This window comes from Etheostoma spectabile, chromosome 12 (assembly GCF_008692095.1).
Source record: "Etheostoma spectabile isolate EspeVRDwgs_2016 chromosome 12, UIUC_Espe_1.0, whole genome shotgun sequence".
Lineage (NCBI taxonomy): Eukaryota > Metazoa > Chordata > Actinopteri > Perciformes > Percidae > Etheostoma > Etheostoma spectabile.
Window position 1 is genome coordinate 21927027 of NC_045744.1, and position 22642 is coordinate 21949668.

At 40.7% G+C, this 22642-nt stretch overlaps 2 protein-coding genes and 1 long non-coding RNA gene across 3 annotated transcripts in view; 2 read left to right on the plus strand and 1 right to left on the minus strand.

Moving 5' to 3' along the window:
• cntnap2b (contactin associated protein 2b) overlaps window positions 1-2988 on the plus strand; it is a 29509-nt gene extending 26521 nt beyond the window's left edge. Inside the window, 1 exon segment of the mRNA XM_032532381.1 lies at window positions 920-2988. Coding sequence (XP_032388272.1) covers window positions 920-1119 — 200 coding nt within the window. The 3' untranslated portion in view covers window positions 1120-2988.
• LOC116699674 (uncharacterized) lies at window positions 2064-20975 on the minus strand. The gene is made up of 3 exons (XR_004334474.1): window positions 20888-20975; window positions 5256-5263; window positions 2064-2077 (listed from the first exon to the last, which is right to left on the minus strand). It is a non-coding gene; the product is annotated as an uncharacterized LOC116699674 (long non-coding RNA).
• cyp7a1 (cytochrome P450, family 7, subfamily A, polypeptide 1) lies at window positions 14862-20858 on the plus strand. Its single transcript, XM_032532343.1, has 8 exons — window positions 14862-15266; window positions 16462-16702; window positions 16839-17048; window positions 17400-17594; window positions 17753-17952; window positions 18768-18898; window positions 19674-19852; window positions 20054-20858. Exons 1-8 carry the CDS (start codon window positions 15184-15186, stop codon window positions 20354-20356), a joined length of 1542 nt encoding a protein of 513 aa, XP_032388234.1. The 5' UTR covers window positions 14862-15183; the 3' UTR covers window positions 20357-20858.
• Window positions 20976-22642: the final 1667 nt, after the last annotated feature.

The following is a 22642-nucleotide window of genomic DNA, read 5'->3' on the forward strand; positions in this document are numbered from 1 at the left end:
GAAAAAGAGAAAATGTCAATCAGTTCCCAAAATCCAAGATAGTTTCCACCAATGTCTTGATTAGTCCACAACTTGAGAGATTCCGTTTATTGTCACAGCGTAAAGAACCTAGAAAATATTGGCAATAAATGCAATAGTTGACAAAGAATGGATTCATCGTTCCAGCTCTACTACAAAGACCAGACACCCAAGTGCGTAGGTTTCCTTTCAGCATTGACCTCGTTTAAAAGTGTAGTGAACGTTGTGGATGAATAACAAGTTATAGTTGTATAAATTATTAACATGTTTTTACTAACATCCGACATTTACACTGCTAAAAGCCCTATTTAGCCTTACAGAGAATAATTTTGTTAGGGCGTTCACAAACAACAGCTGATGTTAGCTCCTCTGCGTTGCCAGATCTTGCTCGAGTTTGACCTGAGACAGAAACAGTCTTTAAACAAAGTTAATTTCCTCCTGATTTGTTTGTCTGAAAAATGCCATTTTAGTGACCAAATGTTTGAGAGATATTTACTTGGGTGATTGTGGGGTGAAATCCATCCATCTTTGTCCGCTTATCCGATGTCGGGTCGCGGGGGCAGCAGCTCCAGCCTGGGACCCCAAACTTCCCTTTCCCGAGCCACATCAACCAGCTCCGACTGGGGGATCCCGAGGTGTTCCCAGGCCAGGTTGGAGATATAATCCTTCCACCCGAGGCCTCTTCCCAGCTGAACGTGCCTGGAACACCTCCCTAGGTAGTCGCTAGGGATCCTAGGGACCTTCCTAACTTGCTCCTTTTGGGGTGAAATAATGTGTTCATGTTCACTTCTCCCCTTGGAATCAACACAGTCAGGACCTGCAAAACCCAACGTGTCACAGATACAGGAAGTTACTACACCGTCTCTGTTATAAATGAAGTGCTCATTTGTTTTGTTTCCAGGCATCATCTCCATGGTGATCTTCACTGTCCTGTGCATCATGGTGTTTGTGATCCGTCACATGTTCCGTCACAAAGGCTCCTACCACACCAACGAAGCCAAGGGAGCGGACTCGGCAGACTGCGCTGACGCAGCGATCATCGTCAATGACCCCGCCTTCACCGAAACCATCGACGAGAGCAAGAAGGAGTGGTTCATCTGAAGCCCTCTCGACAACACGGACACATGACGTTAGGATGTATGTAGTTTTTCTAAGCATAGGGAGTAGTAGTGACCTGTGGAACCTCGAGGATGTGCCGAGCGGTTTATTTAAAAAAAACTTTATGGACAATGGACACCGTGGCGTTACAGCGGCAGTGTGTATTAAAGCACAGGGCACAGTGGTGCCGGGCAGAGCCCCGTGTCCAGATGTGGAGCGGTTTCATTTCATTTACAATGGACAATGTGACAGGATGATGAGGGGTGGCGCCAAGAAGTTACAGGCCTTGGATGAGTGAGTGTGTTCCCTAGCTTTAATTTATTATTTATTTTATGTATTTATTTCATTTTTTATTTCGATTTTCAGTTAAATTTATTTATGTTATTTATTGATTTATTTATTTATCCATATTTAAGTCATATATTTTTTCACAACTTACTTTGTTAAGGTTTATTTATTTTTATAGATTCATATCTTTATGCCTTGGTGCGATGTGCTGGTATTTCAGAAAATTCTAATATTAATGGTAATGATCATTGATCCATTAATCCCAGTACTCATCAACAACTGTAGCAATTATCATAATTTTTTTTTTTTAAATGTTAAATCGCACGTTGAATCATTGGCCTTATGTTAAGTTTTTTTTATTTTAATATTAATTTTAGCCTTAAAGTTGAAAACTTTGTGTGTGTGTGTGTGTGTGTGTGTGTGGTGTTGTGTGTGTGTGTGTGTGTGTGAGACTTGTCTGTAAAGGAGATGTAGCCATGACTTTGTTCAAATCGTTTTGACTAATAATGGAAAGGAAACGTCACGCTTCTTTTTTATTTTTGCATCTACTTAACAGACAAGTGTCTCTTAATGACTTTAAAGCATTGATTGTTGAAACTCCAAATGATTGCATATGTTATTTTACTATTTCTGCTGCCAAATGAGTTCAGGGTTTCAGCTTTTAAAGAATGAACTGAGTCCTGTCGGTCCACAACAACCTGACTCACTTTTCTTTCTTCGTCTTTTTTTTTTTTAGGTTTCCGAGGCAGGGTTTTCTGTTGTTAGCAATGCCAGTACGTAATAATGCAAACATGCTTGTCTATAAGTGGCTGTGTTTTATTCACTTGTGATGGCCCTAGACTAGGAGTTTCCTGCATTCAATCGTTGTGCTGTCTCTGTGCGGGATGAGAGATGAAACCAACACTGATCATCTCGTCTAAGATGGCGAGTAACAAGCGAAACAAGTAACTTGCCGAAATGCTACTTTCTCTTTTCTTTAAGTTATCAGCCTCTAATGGCAGCATGTTAGGAGTTACAATTCCCCCAGCTGAAAAGATTTCCATTTAACATAGTATTTTTGAACGATTCGCCAGTGTTAATGATGCTTAGTGAATTTGGGGTTAAGCTAGTATGTGTGGCCATGTTAAGGAATGAGGCCAGCTGCTTTTTAAAGTGGGACGGCTACTCTTGGATAACTCTTCTGATGGACTGAAAGGACTCTTAGTTCAGGGTTCTTCACAAAATCTGTCCTGTAAAAATCTGTGTCTTTGATTTGTATGAAGTAGGAGGTCGTTTCTGGAGAAGAATGTTTGTTACCCACACACAAAACTATGGCATACATCCTGACATTTGATTGTATTGCATTGCATTGCTTTGACTTCAATGCAGTGTAATGGCATGCTGTTAGACACTGAATGACACATATTTCTGTTTGTTACGCCACTATAGCATCACATTGCTTTTTCTTCATGTTATATGTATAAAACTTTGCTAAACTGTTCTTCTTTTATAGCTGATTTCACATTCTTTGTGCTTTTCTCATTGTCTTAAATGATTTGATGCTCCCTATTTGGAAAAACCAGTAAAATATGAGTACAAATCTGACTTAGAATGGAATAATATTCATTTTTTTGACCACACAGCGGGATCCAGGGGATTGACATGTGGAAGGGAACTAACCTGATGATTGCCCCCGGCTTTAGAAAGTTAGTGTCTGTTACAAAACATGATTTTCACAAAAATATAAAGAATAAGAGGTTAATTATCTTTTGTCTTATTCTACCCATGATATACTACAAGATGAAGAAATTAAAAAAATTAGATTTTTTTTTTTTTACCTTTGATTTAAGTTGATAAGGATTAATTTATGAATCACTTATGGGGAAATTCAATGTTTCCACGCTAGCACCTCTCCAGCTGCCAGTCCACACAGTTTCTGCAAGCACGTCAATACTCTGAGAGTCCGCTAGGGCGCAGTATGATACCATGATCCACCAGAAGATTAGCTCGGTCATGTCACCTCCACATTTTCTTTAAGAAATGGCTTTGACTTAAATCAAATGTTTAAATTAGCTGAATTCAGAATTCAGAATTGTAGATTCCTTTTTAGAATGTCCCACTGTGTGTCACCACCACACACACACACACACACACACACACACACACACACACACACACACACACACACACACACACACACACACACACACACACCACAACACACACACACACACACACCTGTTTTATCAGGGACTATGAGATACTTCATCATTCAGCGCCATCAACATTAGTATTTTTATCCATGGGACCACCGGATCAGCCAACCTGTTGCTGTTGTGATTAGTCTATATTGACGACGTTTCATTCCGGGATTGTTAAAAATTCCGCCGGTCATCTCTAATTTTTGGGCAGATGTCTGTTTCCTTCCTCTTTCTTTGTGTTGGCATTTTAAACGGTGGATTTCTGAGGACCACGGTTGACTGCTCCTCAGGATCTCTGCAGGGTAAATCCAGACAGCTAGCTAGACTATCTGTCCAATCTGAGTTTTTTGTCGCACGACTAAAACAACCTTTGAACGTACACGTTCCACCAAAACCAGGTTCCTTCCAGAGCATGTTTTGCACCGTTGCTACGTTCAGCCGCCCAAAACTATTGTGATTGGTTTAAAGAAATGCCAATTAACCAGAGCATGTTTCTCTCCCATCCTGAAATGCTGTGTGGACTAGCCAGACCTTTCTTTGCAGTGCTGTGGAGGAAGGTCTGGGAAAGCGAGACTAGTTTTTTGGTAATGGTCATGATGCGAGTCTATGTTTGATAGACCAAGGCTGCTGCTAGCCACCAGCCCTCTGTGACCCCCCCGACTCACGGATTTGTTCTGGCTGAATTTGAGTTGCTACAGCCGCTAACTGAAGGAATGCAGCTGTCTAAGTTTTGTCTTTTTTTTGTTACTCTACCTGAGGAGAAAATGCTGTACTTGCACTATTGATTACACTATATTATACTATTATACTGTTGTCTTGACTTTGGGAGTCGTTGACGTCTCCACTGTTCCAGTTGCACATCCTCAAAGGGGTCAGAGAGCTGATGACTGTTCAGTAGGGATGAAATGTAATGTATTTCTTTGTGAGTATATGTAGTACATTACCTTTAACAGAACAAAGTCACAAAGTGCTTCACAAGAGTAAAATTGTTAAAAAATAAGACCGCAAAATTGTTAAAAGAAACCAGCACTACAACTTAAAAACGCACAAAATTACAACATGAGACAAAGGCCAGCTGCTTTTTAAAGGTTTCAACAGAGACCATCTTTTGTTTTTAGTCGAGCATGAGGGACAACCAGTAAGCCCTGGTCAGAGGACCTTCCGATACCAGTGTGATACTGGTCAAAGGATGGAGCAGGTCAGAGATGTGCCTGGGTTAGGGTGAAGGTTAGGGTAACTAGGTTAGGGCTATAACCTTAAAATAAATCCTAATGTTGATGGGAAGCCAATGTAAAGAAGATAGGATGGGCATGATGTGAATGGTCCTTCTGGACCTGGTCAACACCCTTGCAGCAGCACTCTGGATTATTTGTAGACTGTCCAGGGATGACTTGCTGAGGCAGGTGAAAAGGGAATTGCAGTACTCTAGCCATAAAGATATAAAAGCGTGAATGATCCTGTCTAGCTCAGATTGTGATGTAATAGACATGAGTATGGCAATGCTTCTAAAACGGAAGAAACGTGTACAGATCAATGAGTGGACATGTTCATCAAAGTCCATGACCTACTATAACTAAAGATTTCTAAGATTAACAGCTGAGGAAAAGGGCCTAATGCATTGAGCCTTGGAACCTTGGAATCTACGCTATCTGAAGCTATGATAAGGACAACAGTCTTATCTGGTCAGTCTTTAGCTGTAAAAAAGTTAGTAGCACTCCAGTCATTAATGGCAGCAAGACCATTATCAGTCAATTGTCAAAACTGTTAGTTTGTCAGTCGCATCAGGCTTAAAAGCGACATACAGCTGAATATCATCAGTTTAACAATTACATAATATACTTTGTGTTTTGCTAATAATATGAATATACAATGCAAATAATGTAGGACCCAAGACAGAACCCAGTGGCACACCAAACAAAAGAGCAGCAGTTTCATGTAGGGATCAAGTGACAGAAAAGCTGTTACCCGTGAGAACTGCCTAAGCCTTTCAATTAGTTTTCTGTGATCCAAAGATGATACAGTGCCTTGCTAAAGTGTCAACCCCCAACCCCCCTCCCCCCTGCTTAATCAGTAAATTAATTAGCCGATAACCTCTGAGCTAGCTACTGAACAACAATGTCAGCTAACATTTTTTGACACTATTAACACTATGATGGAACTAAACCTGACACTTCATAATGTTGTAATAATTTGATTTGCATATGTGTCAACCTGTCTTATAATCTGCTCCATGAAAATTACCGTCTTCTTCTCTGGGGACTACCAACATTAAACTTCACTTACGTCTCCTGCTTACCCTCTGACAGATTAGAGCGAAACTCAGCCAAAGGCGGGAGTCTGGTACAACCTCCTCCGATTGGCCAACATTACGTTATTGTCGACCGTTTTCTTGACGGGGTTACAGGTGCATAGCAGCTGAGACAGATGCACAGGATACTAATCCTGTTTCAAGCCCTTTGAAGCTGCAATTGTTTTTCTTCTGTCACCAATAGGCTAGTTTGTAACCTCTCACAGCACGTACATTTATTTATTTTTAAAAGAAAAGAAAAAAAAAGTTTTTTTTTACTATAATTTTTATTATTAGTATAAAATTTAGGGTGGCTTGAGTCCTCCTCATAAGGGTCTGAAATCACCCAATGATTCATGGTTATAAACTACATATAAACACAAATAAATACATTCCATTTTATCCATACTGATTTTAAACAATCCTCTCTCACCCCTTTGAGGATGAGCAACTGGAACTGTGGAGACGTCAATGACTCGCAAAGTCAAGACAACAGTATAATGGTACAATATAGTTTAACCAACAGTGCAAGCATCTTCTCTTCAGGCAGAGTAACAAACAAAAGACACAGAGGGCTGGTGGCTAGCGGCAGGCCTGGTCTATAAATCATAGACTTGCATGGGCAGGACCAATACAAGCTGGCCAACACCGGATGACCTCTTCCCGTGTCGGCATCAGAGAAAGTGCATCACATGACCATTACCAAAAAACTAATCTCGCTTTCCCAGACCTTCCTCCACAGCACTGCAAAGAAAGGTCTGGCTAGTCCACACAGCATTCTAGGATGGGAGAGAAACGTGCTCTGGTCTATTGGCATTTCTTTAAACCAATCGCAATCATCATGGACGGCGCTAAGCGCTGCACGGAGCCCCGGTACGGCTGGAAAACAGCCTCTGGAAGGAACTTGTTTTGGTGGAACGTGTGTACATTTAAAAGATGTTTTAGTCGTGCAACAGAAAACTCCGATTGGACAGATAGTCTAGCTAGCTGTCTGGATTTACCCTGCAGAGGTCTGAGGAGCAGTCAACCAGAGTCCTCATGAATCCACCAATACTGTAGTGTAAAGTAATTTCACTCTTTGATTAATGTTAGATTGTGTGGTGACATTTCTGAGTGGGAAGCACACTGTTATTTCAAGTGTTTATATAATGTTGTCTTGCTGTTCATATGGTGTAAATGTGTTAGGGTTAAGCAGTAAAGAAGCAGAACAGAATACAGAATAAACTAGTAAAGTATAGGGTGGGCAGACACATCAGAGTCCAGAGACACTTTTGAACTGCATGCAACTGAAACTAACACATACTTTATGCTGTTCATGCCAATCTCCGTTTTGTGTAAATTGGAACAAATTTGCTAGTTGAAAGTGAGCTCACACAGTTTTGTGAATTTAAGGAACAGTTATCAATACAGCTTATTCTATTTTCTGTTCCATTTGGCATGTATTGATGTAGGACTCAAGGACAACACACACAATAGACAGTGTATTGAAAATAACCATTATCAGGATCCAGATAAGGCAGGATAGCATTGGAAGGTACACAAGTTTCGAGGTCAGCAATATGTACTGTACTCTGAGGTTTATGTGCTGTTGAATGACGTTTGTGTCAGTCCACTTGATCCAGCAAGACACCATGTTCTAGATATGGTATCTTTTGTCATTAAAACATTAATTTCTCACATTTGGATAAGGGTTAGGTTTTTCCTTTGTTCCCTTTGGATTGATTAACAAGCCAGAACCACACAATAGTCACATGTATTAATATAACTTATCGTCAGTGCCAATGATGCATGGTAGGATTACAGTTCGTAGTAGCAATATGGCCTGTACCAGTTTACTGTTAGTTTGTGTTCAGTCACTGTCCACAACTTTTAGATGGTTTTTCGTGCAAACCAATCCAACATGTACAAAACCTTAGTCCTTTGGGTCCATCAAAAGTAGAATTCAAGAAATGTTTGCCATAATAAATCTACGTCCTTTGCCATGAGGAATCGTCGTTACTAGCATATCTGGTCTGTAACATCTTCCCGTTTGTTTTGGTGATTTCCTTTTTACAGGTCTTTGTGATCTTTGAACATTAACGATAACTTAAGCATTTGCCCAGTGTGCTTTTAAACAGCAACAAAAAAGTTTTTGAAGTTGCATTACCTGTCTCAGTCTGGTAAACTCTCAATTGATTTCTTGTTTAGCAGATTTATTATAAAGTTGTCGAATGATCCTGGACAATGGTCTTCAGTTACAGAGCAAAAGAGGTCTTATATTTGATTACTTCCTTAAAAGCAAAGTACCTGTGATAGATTTCATATAAAAATTATATATGACATATATATAGTTGTCCACTGAGCATGCAGTATTATTATGTTACTACTTAATAAAATACTAATAGTTATATATATAATGAATATATATATAAGATATTATCAACTTTTGGAGCATGCAGGTATTAATTGCATGTGTTACTGTAGTTTATCAGGAGTTTCAAGGTTGTACAGTCCGTTTACGGTGTTTGTTTATTGCGGCTTAGTGATTATCATTAACCTGGGAAGACCTTTTCCCCACGCCAGCCAGTAGTTGATATCAGTATCTGCTTGCATTACCTGATTAATAAATGATTGTATCAAAGGGTCTGTGTGTGTTGTGTGTGTGTGTGTGTGTGTGTGTGGTGGTGTGTTGTGTGTTGGGTGTGTGTGGTGTTGTGTGTGTGTGTGTGTGTGTTGTGTGTGTTTTCAGCATCTGCTTTTTGTCCCCCTGCTGACTGTGAGAATGGTCCTACTGATCAGCTGGACACATGTGAGTACCACCTGTCCACTCGGGGCATCAGAGCGTTGCGGGGTGCTCTGTCTGGGGCTCTTTATTAGCCAGGTGTGCGAGGCAGGGCACAAGAGGAGACATCACGGAGAAAGACGGCGAGCGGCGGCTTTGAATACGTTGACACATGGGCGGCTATTTTCATAAACGGACATTTCAACCTCTCTGGTTTCAAAAATAACATCGCACACACCTGTCAGTTTTTCAATATCATTGCAGTATTGAATAATTAGAGCGCAGATGCAAGTTTGTAATTTTCTAAATTTCTGATCCTCTGAATAACAACTGAAAATTGGAGAAAACAGTTTTTGAATTTATCAATGCGGAAATAATAAAAAATTGGATATTTGGACCCATTTTTCTAAATGTTTTAGAAAACTAAAATCAAAAATAAAGAAATTGAACTGATAAGCGTTACACTCAGCACACATGGGCAGTTTGGGGGTAGTTAGTCAAAAAAAGCCATCGCCAAATGAGTTACCACAAAGTTAATTAAGACTATCGGCTCCACACAACTCTCTCTGGATTTCTATTTATGTACAGAAGATTGTGGCGTCCGGTGACTTTCCCACGCAGAAACTCGAGTGAAGATAATTTCTTCTTCTGAAGAGTCCATGTTTGTTTTTAATCCTCTGTGTCCTCCTTGGCTACAGCCCCCACCCCTTGGAGGAGGGGTGGGGGCTGTGCACGATCACAGAAGGCTTGTATCACGTGGACGTGCCGACAGTGTTGTGGTCATTACTTAGAATTCCTCATGGGGGAGACAGCAACTACGCACCATAGCTTAAATTACTCACTGGTGAACATGATTAACACCACTTGTTACATTACTTTTGGATTAATGCGTAACGTCACCTGAGATGCATTATAACTCACTTGCCAAATAACACTATAAAGTTAAACCCCATGTGCCCAGATCAACACAAACCCTTGTTAAAACATGGACGTACACAAGATCTCTCTTTTATGCTCTTTAATACCATGAAGCTGATTACAAAGTTGTAAAAATCGATCTAAAATCTGTCTAAAACAAGGCTAAAGTTCTGGCGGCTGTCCACTCTTCATAACCTCTCTTTTCCTCCACTGTCGCAACATTTCCTCCTCTGTTCATGCTGCCACAAGCCCAATTATCTCTAAGAGTGTTACGCAAACACGCACAAAAAGGACTGTTTGATTTGTTTTTGTCTTTTGTTCTTTTCCCAGCCCCCCAGGACTCCCCCCCCCCCCCACACACACACACAACACACACTCAGAAATGTGACTACACAAACTATTATTGGAGAGAACTTAAAAGTTGTCATTAAGACATTCTTGGAAACCCTGTTTTTCTTCTACTGTTTGCTCAATTATTCAATATTCAGTGTTCATACCCAGCTGATTTCTGAGATGGGTGCAAAGGTTAAACTACGATATGATTGCCAGATAACAAAACTGACAAGTGACTATACTGACAAATACAACAGCCCTGTCACCCTAAACCTTAACCTTGACACAGTCAGTTAGCTGCATCTGTCTGAGATAATACGTATCACGCATTATCAGCATTAATCAGCAAGGTGGAGCTCTAACTGTAATATAATGCCTGATCATTTAATGAACAATAATGCTTCCCATTTCAATTGTGATATTTTGTGAGTGAAATATGCTTCTACATCTGTGACCAGTGAATCTGGTCTGGTAAATGTAGAAGAACAATGCTTTTTTAAGTGATTTGAGGGGCCTTGTGTAAGGTATTCTAGGGTACAATGGAGTTAAAATAGAAACATATTCAATTTTTTTTCAAAGTAAAATATCATAAATCTATAGCTGTTTGGTGCCCTGTTTAGTTGGTCTTAGACCTTGCCTAATGTTCACGTGTGCTCTTAGTTTTTTTTTCTGTCTGTGAGCCAGAGTGTGTTTCATCTGTGTATCTGACCGTGCGTGACTGCAACGTGGCTGTGTGATGCAACCATGTCATGGCAGGCGTATTGTTCAGTGTCGAGTGGGAAGTTGTTTTTCTTGTTTTCTCAAAGTGCTCATTGTATGCTTTTTGACTTTTTTTCCCTTTCCTTTAATGTGTTATATAACTTTTTGTGTACATTATAGCTTTACAAGGTGAAAAAGCCCGAAGTCCCCCCCCCCCCAAAGGGACTTACCATGTTCACCAACTGCTCCAAACAGCTCTGTTGTAGTCCAGCCTTTACTTCTGTGACGAACGTGAACGTCACTTTGTAACACACGTCATAATGCTCGCCTAGCTGCTAGCGTGGCGCGCCCTCATACTCTGCTTCTGACTGGCTAGTAGTCCTTACCTTGCTACTGCGTGTGTGTGACTCCCCACAAAGATGGAACCGAAGTGACGTGTCTCACTCTGGAGCTACAACAGAGAGCTCAACAGCAACTGCAGCAATGTACAGTACAACAAAAATTTAGTGTTTTTTTTTTTTTTTTTTTTTTAAATAAACCACATAAACCTGTTCTGGTACAACCTCTAAATCCAGGTATGAACCTGAAAATGAGCATAATATGAGCACTTTATATCTGCATCGTGCACTACTTACCTTGACTGGTGTTTCAATTTGCACTGCTGACTGTTTCTTTACAGTACCAATTGTTTACATATACATCTGCAATACCGTACTTTAACTGTAGTATGCAATTCCTTTCCACTGCACTTTAATTCGGATAGCTTCTGCCCAAACTTTATTTGTATTACCTTTAAATCCATTGTCATACTGCTCATTTTAGCCTAACTTATTTTATATATCGATCTGTAAAAATTCTATTTATAGTAATAGCCATCTGTATATATATTCATGGTACAAATTCACCTGTAAAAATTCTATTTATAGTAATATCCACCTGTATATATATGTATATATATGTATGTATGTATATATTATATTCAGTACATATCCAGCTGTAAATCTTGTTCATAATACTTGTTATCTATATATTAGATTCATAGGACAAATCTATCTGTAAAATTCTGTTTATAATAGTATTCATTTCGATATTTATTCAGTACTTATCCATGTCCTGCACTTATGGAACCATTGTGTATATCCTGCACTTACTGCTATTGCACTTCTGGTTAGACCCAAACTGGATTTCGTTGCCTTGTACCTGTGTAATGACAATAAAGTTGAATTTAATTTAATCTAATCTTAAGAAAGCTGCAAGCAGCAATACCACAAAGCGAAGCAATCGCGACGTGCAGAAACAGGCTTTGTTTGAAAAGGCACTGCAGATGTTTGTTGAAATACACCAAGTTATGTAACTTATCTCTGACCTAACCAGCATGTCAGATTTTCAGCCAGCTATCTAAATAATGCCTGTCAGCCTGAGCTGACTGGGACTGGGGGTACTACAGTTTTAACTAAGACCTCAAGTCTCACAGCAGAAGCAAGTGTGTGTCGATCATGAATATTCGAAATACGATACCGATTACAGAGAAACATCATTGGAATATTTATAATATTTTAGGGGTATTATAAATTACTTGAATGCCCGTAACTTCCATTTACTATGTTTCCCCCCAAATCAGTGGGAGTTAGGGCAGGGTGCACAAGAAGATGGACACCACCTATTATATATACTACCATCCGCTGGGTGGTATCAAATGACATGAGCAGAGATTCCAGAGACAGGACCAAATATAAAGGACCTGATGATGTAATCACATCTGGACAACTTTCCAACAGTCTGGGACTGACATGTGATGCGCCCACAGAGCTCAGCGATCTCTCTCGGCAACTCCAACAAAGAGAACTGACACTGACAGAAGCTGACAGCCTGCTAACTCGAGTTAAGCAGGTTTTTGAGTGAATGGTTTCTATTCCTGGCCCCACATTTGACTATAGCTCCTGCAGCTGTAAACAAACACTTTCATGGGTGTTTCCCTGCGTGTAGTCTCGCATTGCCGGACCTTCTCCCACAGCGCCGTGGAGGAACGCCTGGCCAGTTCATACAGCGGAAGGTAACGGACATCGTAATGAGGGACAGCTGGCGGAATTTTCCCACTGCACCTGAACAATCCTGGAAATGCATTGTTGTTGATATAGATTACCTGCGTGTGTACGCCAGACTTTGAAAAATACAAGGTGGCCAACACCGGATGACCTCTTCCCGTGTCGGCATCAGAGAAAGTGCATCACACGACCATTACCAAAAAACTAGTCTCACTTTCCCAGACCTTCCTCCACGGCACTGCAGATAAAGGTCTGGCTAGTCCACACAACATTCCAGGATGGGAGAGAAAGGTGCTCTGGTCTATTGGCATTTCTTTAAACCAATCAAAATCGTCATGGGCGGCGCTAAGCGCTGCACGGAGCCCCGGTACGGCTGGAAAACAGCCTCGGGAAGGAACTTGTTTTGGTGGAACGTGTGTGCATTCAAAAGATGTTTTAGTCGTGCAACAGAAAACTCACATTGGACAGGTAGTCTAGCTAGCTGTCTGGATTTACTCTGCAGAGATCTGAGGAGCATAGTCCTCAGAAATCCACCGGAGTTTAGAAGGCCAAAAATAAGAAAGCAGAAGGTAACGGACATCTAGTCGAAAAAAGGACATTCGGTGTAATTTCCAGCGTCAACGGGGCAATCCGGAAGTGGAAGGTTGTGGATATACACTACCGAAAAGGTAATGCGTGACGCGAAATTCCTAGATCCTGAATGTTGGCCAAAAGAGAAGTTAGATGTGCAGTGCGAGGATGCTCCGCTTGAGCGAAGTGCTCAAAGTAGAGCGATCACGGGTTTTGTAAATACAAGGATATCATGGCATACTATACGCCTGCTGCATCAGGGCCTCTACTGAAAGCTGTCAGGACTATTGCTCTTTCCAGTAGTGAGTGTGAAAGGGCATTCAGCACTATGAATGGCAACCTTACTGCAAAAGTACCAAAATCAATAATATACTGTATATCCTTTTCTGTTAGCCAATTTTCGCAAGAGAAGATTTTCAGATTTTTTTCTATACGCTCTCGGGATTTTTCTTCTTTCTGTGATATATCTTTGTGAAAATGTTAACATACAAGTTCAGATCATATTCTTACATCATATTCATATATATATATATATATATATATATATTATATTATATAAGGGTTCCCATCAAGTTTACAAACTCTCACATGTTGCAACATGTTTACCTTCAAAAATAACAAGCTTGTAAAATTGAGAAATGCTTTGTACTAGTGTTTTTACTTATACCTGCACCACCATCCCTGTAATCATGAAGGTATTCAATATCTTAACATGCTTTACTCTTAGAGAATTGATAGTGTCTCCATGTTGATGGAGAAGCTCTCTTTAATGTGTTTGTTATTTCATGATGTCTTTCTTGAAAAACTGGATTATCTCCATTGGCATAATGGCAAGTCTCAACAGGTCACACTTATTACATACAGAACGCACACGCACGCACGCACGCCTGCACACACACACACACACACGCACACACACACACACACACACACACACACACACACCACACACACACACACACACACACACACCACACACACACACAACACACACAGGAGCCCAGCAGGCACAGACCTTGAATCTATTTGCCATCCCAGAACCACTATCACAGCAAGGACCTTCAGGTATCTCTGTCCCTGGACTCCGGTCAAGGCCATCACACACACACACACACGCACACACACACACACACACACACACACACACACACACACACACACACCACACATAAACATGCAAGGTGCATGGAAACCGATTTCCTAGAGAAATACAAGTACGATAACCTGCTAGATCGTTTTACTTGATACTATTTCAAAGGACATTCCCGATAGGAAAACCTTTTGATTTTTTATACCACAAAATGAAATATAAGATTTGTTATGGAGATGAGTCTTTCTATTAGGCTTTTAAAAGACACTATGCTGTTTAGGCCAATTTAAACCACATGGATTTGTTGATCAATTCTAGGAATTATTTTATTTTATTTTACAGTAACTGATCAGATTTCTTAAATCCTGACTGCAGGATTTGAACATCAATCACCATCAGAACATACATTAGTAGTTATGATTGTTTTTAGCTGACAAATGCAGAAAAAAGTCATCCTCCCTTTCTGTATACATGTAGGGTTATTGCAAATAAACCCCTTGCTCATTTTGTTGCACAACAGATATTGACGATTACTAGAAATCTTTTCATTTTGCACTGACTCCAGTGATGACAGCATACCAATCGTCTGAATCCGCCCTTTGGACGGGGGCAGGTATAAAAACCAGACACTCACTGCCTGTCATCACACGAGGTTGAACCGGCATTCCTCCCACAGGCTGCTTGCATCATTTTCAGTGACCAGCAATGCATTTATAGTCTCTGGGTTGGAAAACTCCAGAAACCTAGGGTAGCATCTATATTCCATTTTTAAAAAAACTTTTTTTCTAGGACTGTTGACTTAAATGAAGCAGGCAACAGTTAGTTAATCACAGTTCCTGTCAGTGTGGACCTCTAGTGGCGTTTAGTTTCCGCTCATCATCGTCATCAACAACATCATGACCCTTAGCATCGCTCTGATCTGGGCAGTAGTGGTGGGATTCTGCTGCCTTCTATGGCTTGCTGTGGGGATACGACGCAGGTAAGACTACACATACAGTACTATGTAACCACTGTTGTGTAGCCACTGTGCATGCCATACCCATGCATGCAGTGTGTGCTAATCAGACAAAAGTTTTTACACAAATTCTGTTTTTTTTGGCATGCTGTCGACTCACAATTGTGTCATTGCTCAGCTGCTGTGGTCAAACTGTGGTCAGATTGACTGAATCTGAAAAAAGTTTCTAATGTAAAAAAATACATGTTACAAAGAGTTGTGTTTACAAGTTTCATATTGACATTCAGGCCGGCTGGTATAACAACATTGGTAACTAGTGTGTAATGTTTTGGAAATGTTGTTGTTGGGAGGGTCACGATTCAACTCACTGAAAAAGGGTGCAGTAGGACTTATTTATTGTTATAGCATTTTGGTAGGCATTTTGTATTTTTATTTGACAGGCAATAGTGGGGTGGGGAAGCAAACATGGGAGGCTTGCATGCAATTACATGGTCAACACCCTAAAACCCTCGACCAAAGGTGGCCAAGGGGTTAAAGCGCAGACAATGACACGCAGAGCCCCTGGTTTGCAAAAGGTTTGGACTTGTGTTGCAGGAATATAAAAAAGGCCCACCAAACTTTTTTACTTTACTAAGTAATTCATCAATGAATGAATAGTACTTTTGTCTGCAGTTTAATGCAAACCATGGCATACTATATTTGGTTGTATAAGGTCATCAGATTACCTGAATAATACATAGGCTATTTTGTGGATTCAGATAATTCACCCATGTCCCAAACAAGGCTGTGAAAATGCAAATGACATATTTCCATTTTGGACATACATGGTGTCTATTGGACAAAGAGCATTCAAATTCCATGTTGACTTCCCTGGCTTTGGGCTGAATCACTATTAGTGAATATTCGTCAGTTATAGTAAGAAGCAAAAAAATAATCAAAATTCCTTCGCAAAGTAACCCTTATCTGTCTAGACAAACAACTGAGCCTCAAAATATGGATAGCTGAACTGTTAGAGCACTTGCCCCATGTACATAGGTTATAAGCCCTCGCCACAGTGGCCGTGCAGTCAATACTGACCTGCAGACCTTGCTGCAAGTCATTCCCTCTCTCTCCGCTGTCATGTCTATGCTGACCTAAATGACCTAAATTGACCTTCCATCACTGTGTATTTGTTTTGGCTTGTACTCAATATTGCCTGCTATCTCTTTCTTGTCAATAGGCAACCTGGTGAGCCTGCAGTTGAGAACGGCTTCATCCCCTACCTGGGTTGTGCTCTGCAGTTTGGGGCCAACCCTCTTCAGTTCCTCCGCAGCCGCCAGAAGAAGTACGGCCATATTTTCACCTGCAAGATCGCAGGCAAGTACATCCACTTCCTGTGTGACCCCTTCTCTTACCATTCAGTCATCCGACAGGGGAGACACCTGGATTGGAGGAAGTTCCACTTTGCAACATCTGTCAAGGTAAATATATTGATTTGATCTTTTATTATTCATACCACGTTTGGTAAGGATATTTTTCATCTTCCGTGTAGGACATTTTAAATGCTCCCAGTAAGTCTTTCAATGGTCCTAAACTTCGTCTTCCTACTCTCTCCAGGCATTTGGCCACGACAGCTTTGACCCTCGCCATGGCCACACCACGGAGAACCTTCACCAAACCTTTCTGAAGACGTTGCAGGGAGAGGCTTTGCCCTCCCTGATAGAGACCATGATGGGCCACCTCCAGGACGTCATGCTAAGGTCGGGCAAACTCAGCCCCGGCAAGGACCACTGGGAGGTGGATGGCATCTTTGCTTTCTGCTACAAGGTCAGTCATATGGTCCAGACTTTGGACTGGAAGCATACATGATTTATTTATCAAAGAAACTTTAAGAGGTAATCTACCTTCGGGACTAGGGCTTTACAATTTATAGTGGATACATTCTGGATTAGACTGACTCACAAAATTGACTTCTAAATTTAGTTAAACCAAGTCAATTGTCATGGCTGCAACTTGATGAAAAAATAAGAAAAGTACCCAAGAGAGACTTAAGTAATTATTCAAGTTTGGACACTGTATACTCTTTGCATTTACATAACTCCCAGGCCCTACATTTGGACTTAAATACAACAATCCCAAGAGTCCTAACAGGTTTCCTTTTGTCCTGCTGTCCTCCAGGTGATGTTTGAGTCCGGCTACCTGACTCTGTTTGGTAAAGAGCTCGGTGAAGACAAGTGTCAGGCTCAGCAGGCGGCTCAGAAAGCCTTGGTGCTCAACGCTTTGGAGAACTTCAAAGAGTTTGACAAGATCTTCCCTGCGTTGGTGGCTGGCCTCCCCATCCATGTCTTCAAGAGTGCCCACAGTGCCAGAGAGGTTAGTGGGCTTTTCCTACGATAATACAATTAGAAACTGCCTTGATCTGATGCCACAATGCCTCTGTGCTGCTATTCCTTCTTTTTTAAAGCAATATTAGGTTAACATAAGAGAATCTCAAGTATTTTAATGTCTTTTTATTCTTTTCAAATGTCTAGAACCTAGCAAAGACCATGCACGCTGAAAAGTTGTCCAAGAGAGAGAACATGTCTGATCTGATCTCCATGAGGATGATCCTGAATGATTCCTTATCTACCTTCAATGATGTGAGCAAAGCCAGGACCCACGTCGCTCTGCTCTGGGCTTCACAGGCAAACACCCTGCCTGCTACCTTCTGGAGTCTCTTTTATATGATCAGGTATGCTGACAGTGATACTCTTTTTGTGATTTACTTTTTCTTTAGTGAGTGGGCTCACTGGAAATGAAACAGAAGACAGCCACAAACAGATTTCTCAACTCAACAAGCGATAGTGGTTCGGAGTCCTGTGTTAATTTCTATGCAAATAATCATTTAAACATTCTAGGACTGGGAGGATGAATAAAATTTGTGTTTTCAATCTAATAAATAAGCAGTTGCCAGTCGGCGACTGCCAGCCGGACTAATTAGCTATTTGACGGCAGAGTAAATCAAGGTTGTTCAAACTAAAGGAAGATGGAGCTATAGCATCAAGCTACTTCACTGCAGTTGTGAAAGAACTCAAGGAAACTACAGGGATGAGTGACACAAATAATATTTTTAGTCTCTAACAGCTTTTTATCGTTGTTAATAAATCAAAAATTAAGATGTCAGTTATCTGTCAGGTGTGATTTAATATCACAAAAACATGTGTCTTTGCTTGCAAATAGCCTGGGGTTAGGGTTGCCTTTTTAAAGGGCTTGTGTTACATCAGTAGACCAGAGCAACATTCAGTATCTAAGGGTGTGTTCCTGCACCTTTTCATCTAATGTAAATATCAGCGCTATGATGAACCAGTATTTTTTAGACTACAGTATATACAGTGTTTAAACCAGGCATCACCATTTCATTCCACTGTAGGAAGCTAGACACATGGGGCTGTTTAAATGAAAAAGTGATAAATGATAAAGCATTTATTCCTGCATAGGTAGAAAACAAAGTAATCTAGCGTAAGCAGTGACAGTGACATGTCTAACTGCTCCTGTGTCTGGATTCAGGAGTCCCGAGGCTATGAAAGGAGCTCGACAGGAATTGCAGAAGATTTTGGAGGATTCAGGTCTGACGGTGGACCCTAGCGACCCCACACTGAACCTGACCAGGGACCAGCTGGACAACATGCCTGTTCTGGGTAAGATTACCAATACATTACTAGAAAAAAAGAAGTAACTCGTAAGTCAACTAAGATTGCTAAATTTATACCTGCCATTGTCTTTATCAGATTATACAATAAACAAATGTGGTTTATGCACAGATTTTGGACTTTTTTCTTTTTTTTAAATTAAAGGTCCCATGACATGGTGCTTTTTGGATTCTTTTATAGACCTTAATGGTCCCTAATACTGTATCTGAAGTCTCTTTCCCAAAATTCATCATTGGTGCAAAATTACAGCCACTACAGCCAGTCCCACAATAAGCTGTCCTTAGTATGTGCCAGTATGAGTATGACCTGTAGTTTTTGAGGAGGAGAGGGGGGGGGGGCAAGGTGGAGGGGGGGTGTGTGGCCTTGACTAACCATAAAGCCGTGATGACTCTCTCTCATGGGTGGGCCAAATTCTCTGGGCAGACAAAGCAGAGAAAGGGAAGGTACCCTTATGCCCCTTATGACCTCATAAGGGGCAGGATTCCAGATCGGCCCATCTGAGCTTTCATTTTCTCAAAGGCAGAGCAAGACACCCAGGGCTCGGTTTACACCTATTGCCATTTCTGGCAACTGGGGGACCATAAGCAGGCTGGGGGAACTCATATTAATGTTATAAAAAAACCTAATATGGGTTAACATCTAGCTAGCTCACAAAGACAAAGATGGAGAATGAATATTTATTACAACAACAACAAAATAAGATATAAAAAAGTAAAGGTGAGTTATGTACCTAACTTCTTACTTTCTGTCTTTCTGTCTATAGACAGCATCATAAAAGAAGCCATGCGTCTTTCCAGTGCTTCCATGAATGTACGTGTTGCCAAGGAGGACTTCCTGCTTCACATGGACAACAATGAAGCATACCGTATTAGGAAGGATGATGTCATTGCCCTGTATCCACCCATGCTGCACTATGATCCAGAAATCTTTGAGGATCCTTATGTAAGAGCCCTATGTTAATTCAATTCAAGGGTTACAATACATACATTTGTTTTTTTTGCACTTATAATTCCCTTAAAAACTGTTTTAGCGATGGTAGGACCCCTGCTACCTAGTGAAAAAACTCCAGATAATCCCTTAACTTTGTGTTGCCCTACTGAAAACTCATCTTCCTCTCTCCTTCTCTCCTCCTCCTCCTCACAGGAGTACAAGTTTGACCGTTTCCTGGATGACAAGGGTCGGGAGAAATCCACCTTCTATCGCAGCGGCCGGCGGCTGCGTTACTTTAACATGCCCTTCGGCTCCGGCGTCACCAAATGCCCCGGCAGATTTTTTGCTATGTATGAGATCAAGCAGTTTCTGACTCTAGTACTGTGCTATTTTGAAATGGAACTATTGGACCCTGCTATCAAAGCCCCACCTCTCGACCAATCCCGTGCTGGTCTGGGAATCCTCCAGCCTACTTATGATGTTGACTTCAAGTACAAACTAAAATCGAACTACTGAGCACTTTGTCAGACAGAGTGATTGAAGAACATGTTGTACATAGTGTATATGTTTTACAGTGTTAATATAGATGCCTTGTAGTATACTGTATGTGAATAGATTGAATTGTGTATTTCTTGTTGCTGTAATTTGCTGCTGATGAACATGTATTCTGTACTTACAAACCTTTAGCCTTTCTGATAGTGTTGTACTAAACACTTCCTGTCTCTGTTGGACCAGACATCTGGCATCTCAGAGTTAATGTGCTGAGTAGCATATCCAGTTCCTGTGGACAGACCTAGAGTCATATATATTTATAAAATACATGTTTTGTTTTTGCACGTTTGGCCCATTTACCCAAAATCTTCTGAATTACTGCTAATTGTTTTTTTGCACCTGACAGACAGTTGTTGTTCTGAATAGATTCCACTATGCCCCACTACTGTGTCATGGTTATACATAGTATACTCCTTAAATCAATCTGCTTGAGAATGTTGAGATAAGATAGGAGAACCTATTTAAGTCTTCACTGATTGTCTGAATCAATCACACTGAAGACTATAAAATAAGTTGTGGTCTGAGTGTAGAGTACATTTGGATGCTGTATTTCTCAAGCAGTTCAGTTGGCAACAAAGAGCCCAAGTCAAGAGGGATAGGACAGTGTGCACAGAACAGATACTTAATGAGAAATATAGTTGTTAACTAAGGCAGCGTGACATTTCTGATGTATAGATGACTGCACCGTTTGTCTAATGAAGGTGTTTGTGAGTAACAGGTATGTCCAGTTTTCAAACCGCTCTTTTGACTATTACACACTGTGAAGTACATAATAATTACACATGAAAATAAATACAGCTGACAGAAGATCAATGTCAACACGTATTTGCAATTTTCAGGTTCAGCCATAGTCTCATTTCATTGAGAAGGAAGTTAATTCAGTTATTGATATTACTGTTATCACATTAAAACCAAACTGCACATCAAGATGTGTAGAGTTTTAATTGCCACATTATGAGTTTTCATGTTCTGTGAGTAGGGTAAAGTGATGAAGCCAGGTCAGAACACCAGTGGTAACATGCATAGCTGTTTCACGTTCATTCACTGAAAATCTGAAGGTTTTTCACAGAGCAAAAGTGCAACCCACATGCATGTGTTGATGTGTACACACTGTACACACTATAACAGATAATAAATCACTACATTTGTACACTGGTCTGTGTGCCATGTCTTGATGTCTCTACCTGTTAAACTGCAAATGCAGCAGAAACGTTTTCTTGCCCTCCTCTCTACCTCTCTCTGTCTACACATATACATTATATATATGATTTATATATTATATATGTATCACATAATACTGTAGGTAACAGATAAAAGATGAAAGTTTCAGTACGATCACTCCTTGGTTTTTTGACACTTAAAATTTTGAATTTGACACTGTCCACTTATAAGCAATTAAATTGCTCTTGATGAATCAGTTGGCTGTGTGCTGCCAATGTTTCATGCCTTGTCAGCTTTTTTTATTTTATTTTTATTGTTTTTTCGTCTTTTGTACCGCCAACTGAAGATTATATTTCCCCTTGAGGGACAATAAAGCTCTCTGAACTATGACCAGAACTTGGGTAAACGTATTTAGTTTGTCATAGAAATGGTTTAAAAGTGTTCTTTTTTAACAAAGTTCAGTGCTTAATGTACAGTAGGTATCATGTCTCAAACCGAATGATTATTCCAGTGTTGTAGTTGAGACCAGAACCAAGACCAAGTCATTACCAAGACCAGAGTGTATCGAGACCAAGTCAAGACCAAGACTTTGCGGGGTTGAGACCAAGTCAGGACCAAGACCAGACCAGTGTGAGTCCCACGCTGCATGACACAATAAAATGTGTAAAAGTCTAACCATAGGTACTCCTCCAATTCTAAGCGGTCTTCCACCTGCTTGGTGTCTGATGAAGGCCCTCTCAAGTGCAGCTGCCACGCTGTATGCACTAGTCACCTCCTCCCCTCTATTACATAACTCTAACCGGGAAAGAATAGACTTGTCACATCCACATAGCATAATTGGAATCAGTTGGGTTGTGCTTGGTCCCCGCATGCACCATTGCTGCGAATCATAGCTGAGAATCATACCCGAAGGGGCCATGCATCATGCGTCACATGTCAGGCTTTATCACAGCACCCTATATCCGGTAAGCCAGAAAAACTGAGTAATAATCCTTGGGGGGGAAAAAAGCATGTCCAGTGAAATCAGATGCATTTCCAAGAAGTTTTCTCTGGCTATGGGACTGTGCAAATTTCCAAAACTATTTGTGC

What these genes read in the sequence shown, in the direction of transcription:
- cyp7a1 (XM_032532343.1), top strand. Translation starts at nt 15,184, where the DNA reads ATGACCCTTAGCATCGCTCTGATCTGGGCAGTAGTGGTGGGATTCTGC. An exon ending in AGTCTCTTTTATATGATCAG is followed by an intron (nt 17,953 to 18,767) that starts GTATGCTGACAG and finishes GTCTGGATTCAG; the next exon opens with GAGTCCCGAGGCTATGAAAG. An exon ending in AAATCTTTGAGGATCCTTAT is followed by an intron (nt 19,853 to 20,053) that starts GTAAGAGCCCTA and finishes TCCTCCTCACAG; the next exon opens with GAGTACAAGTTTGACCGTTT.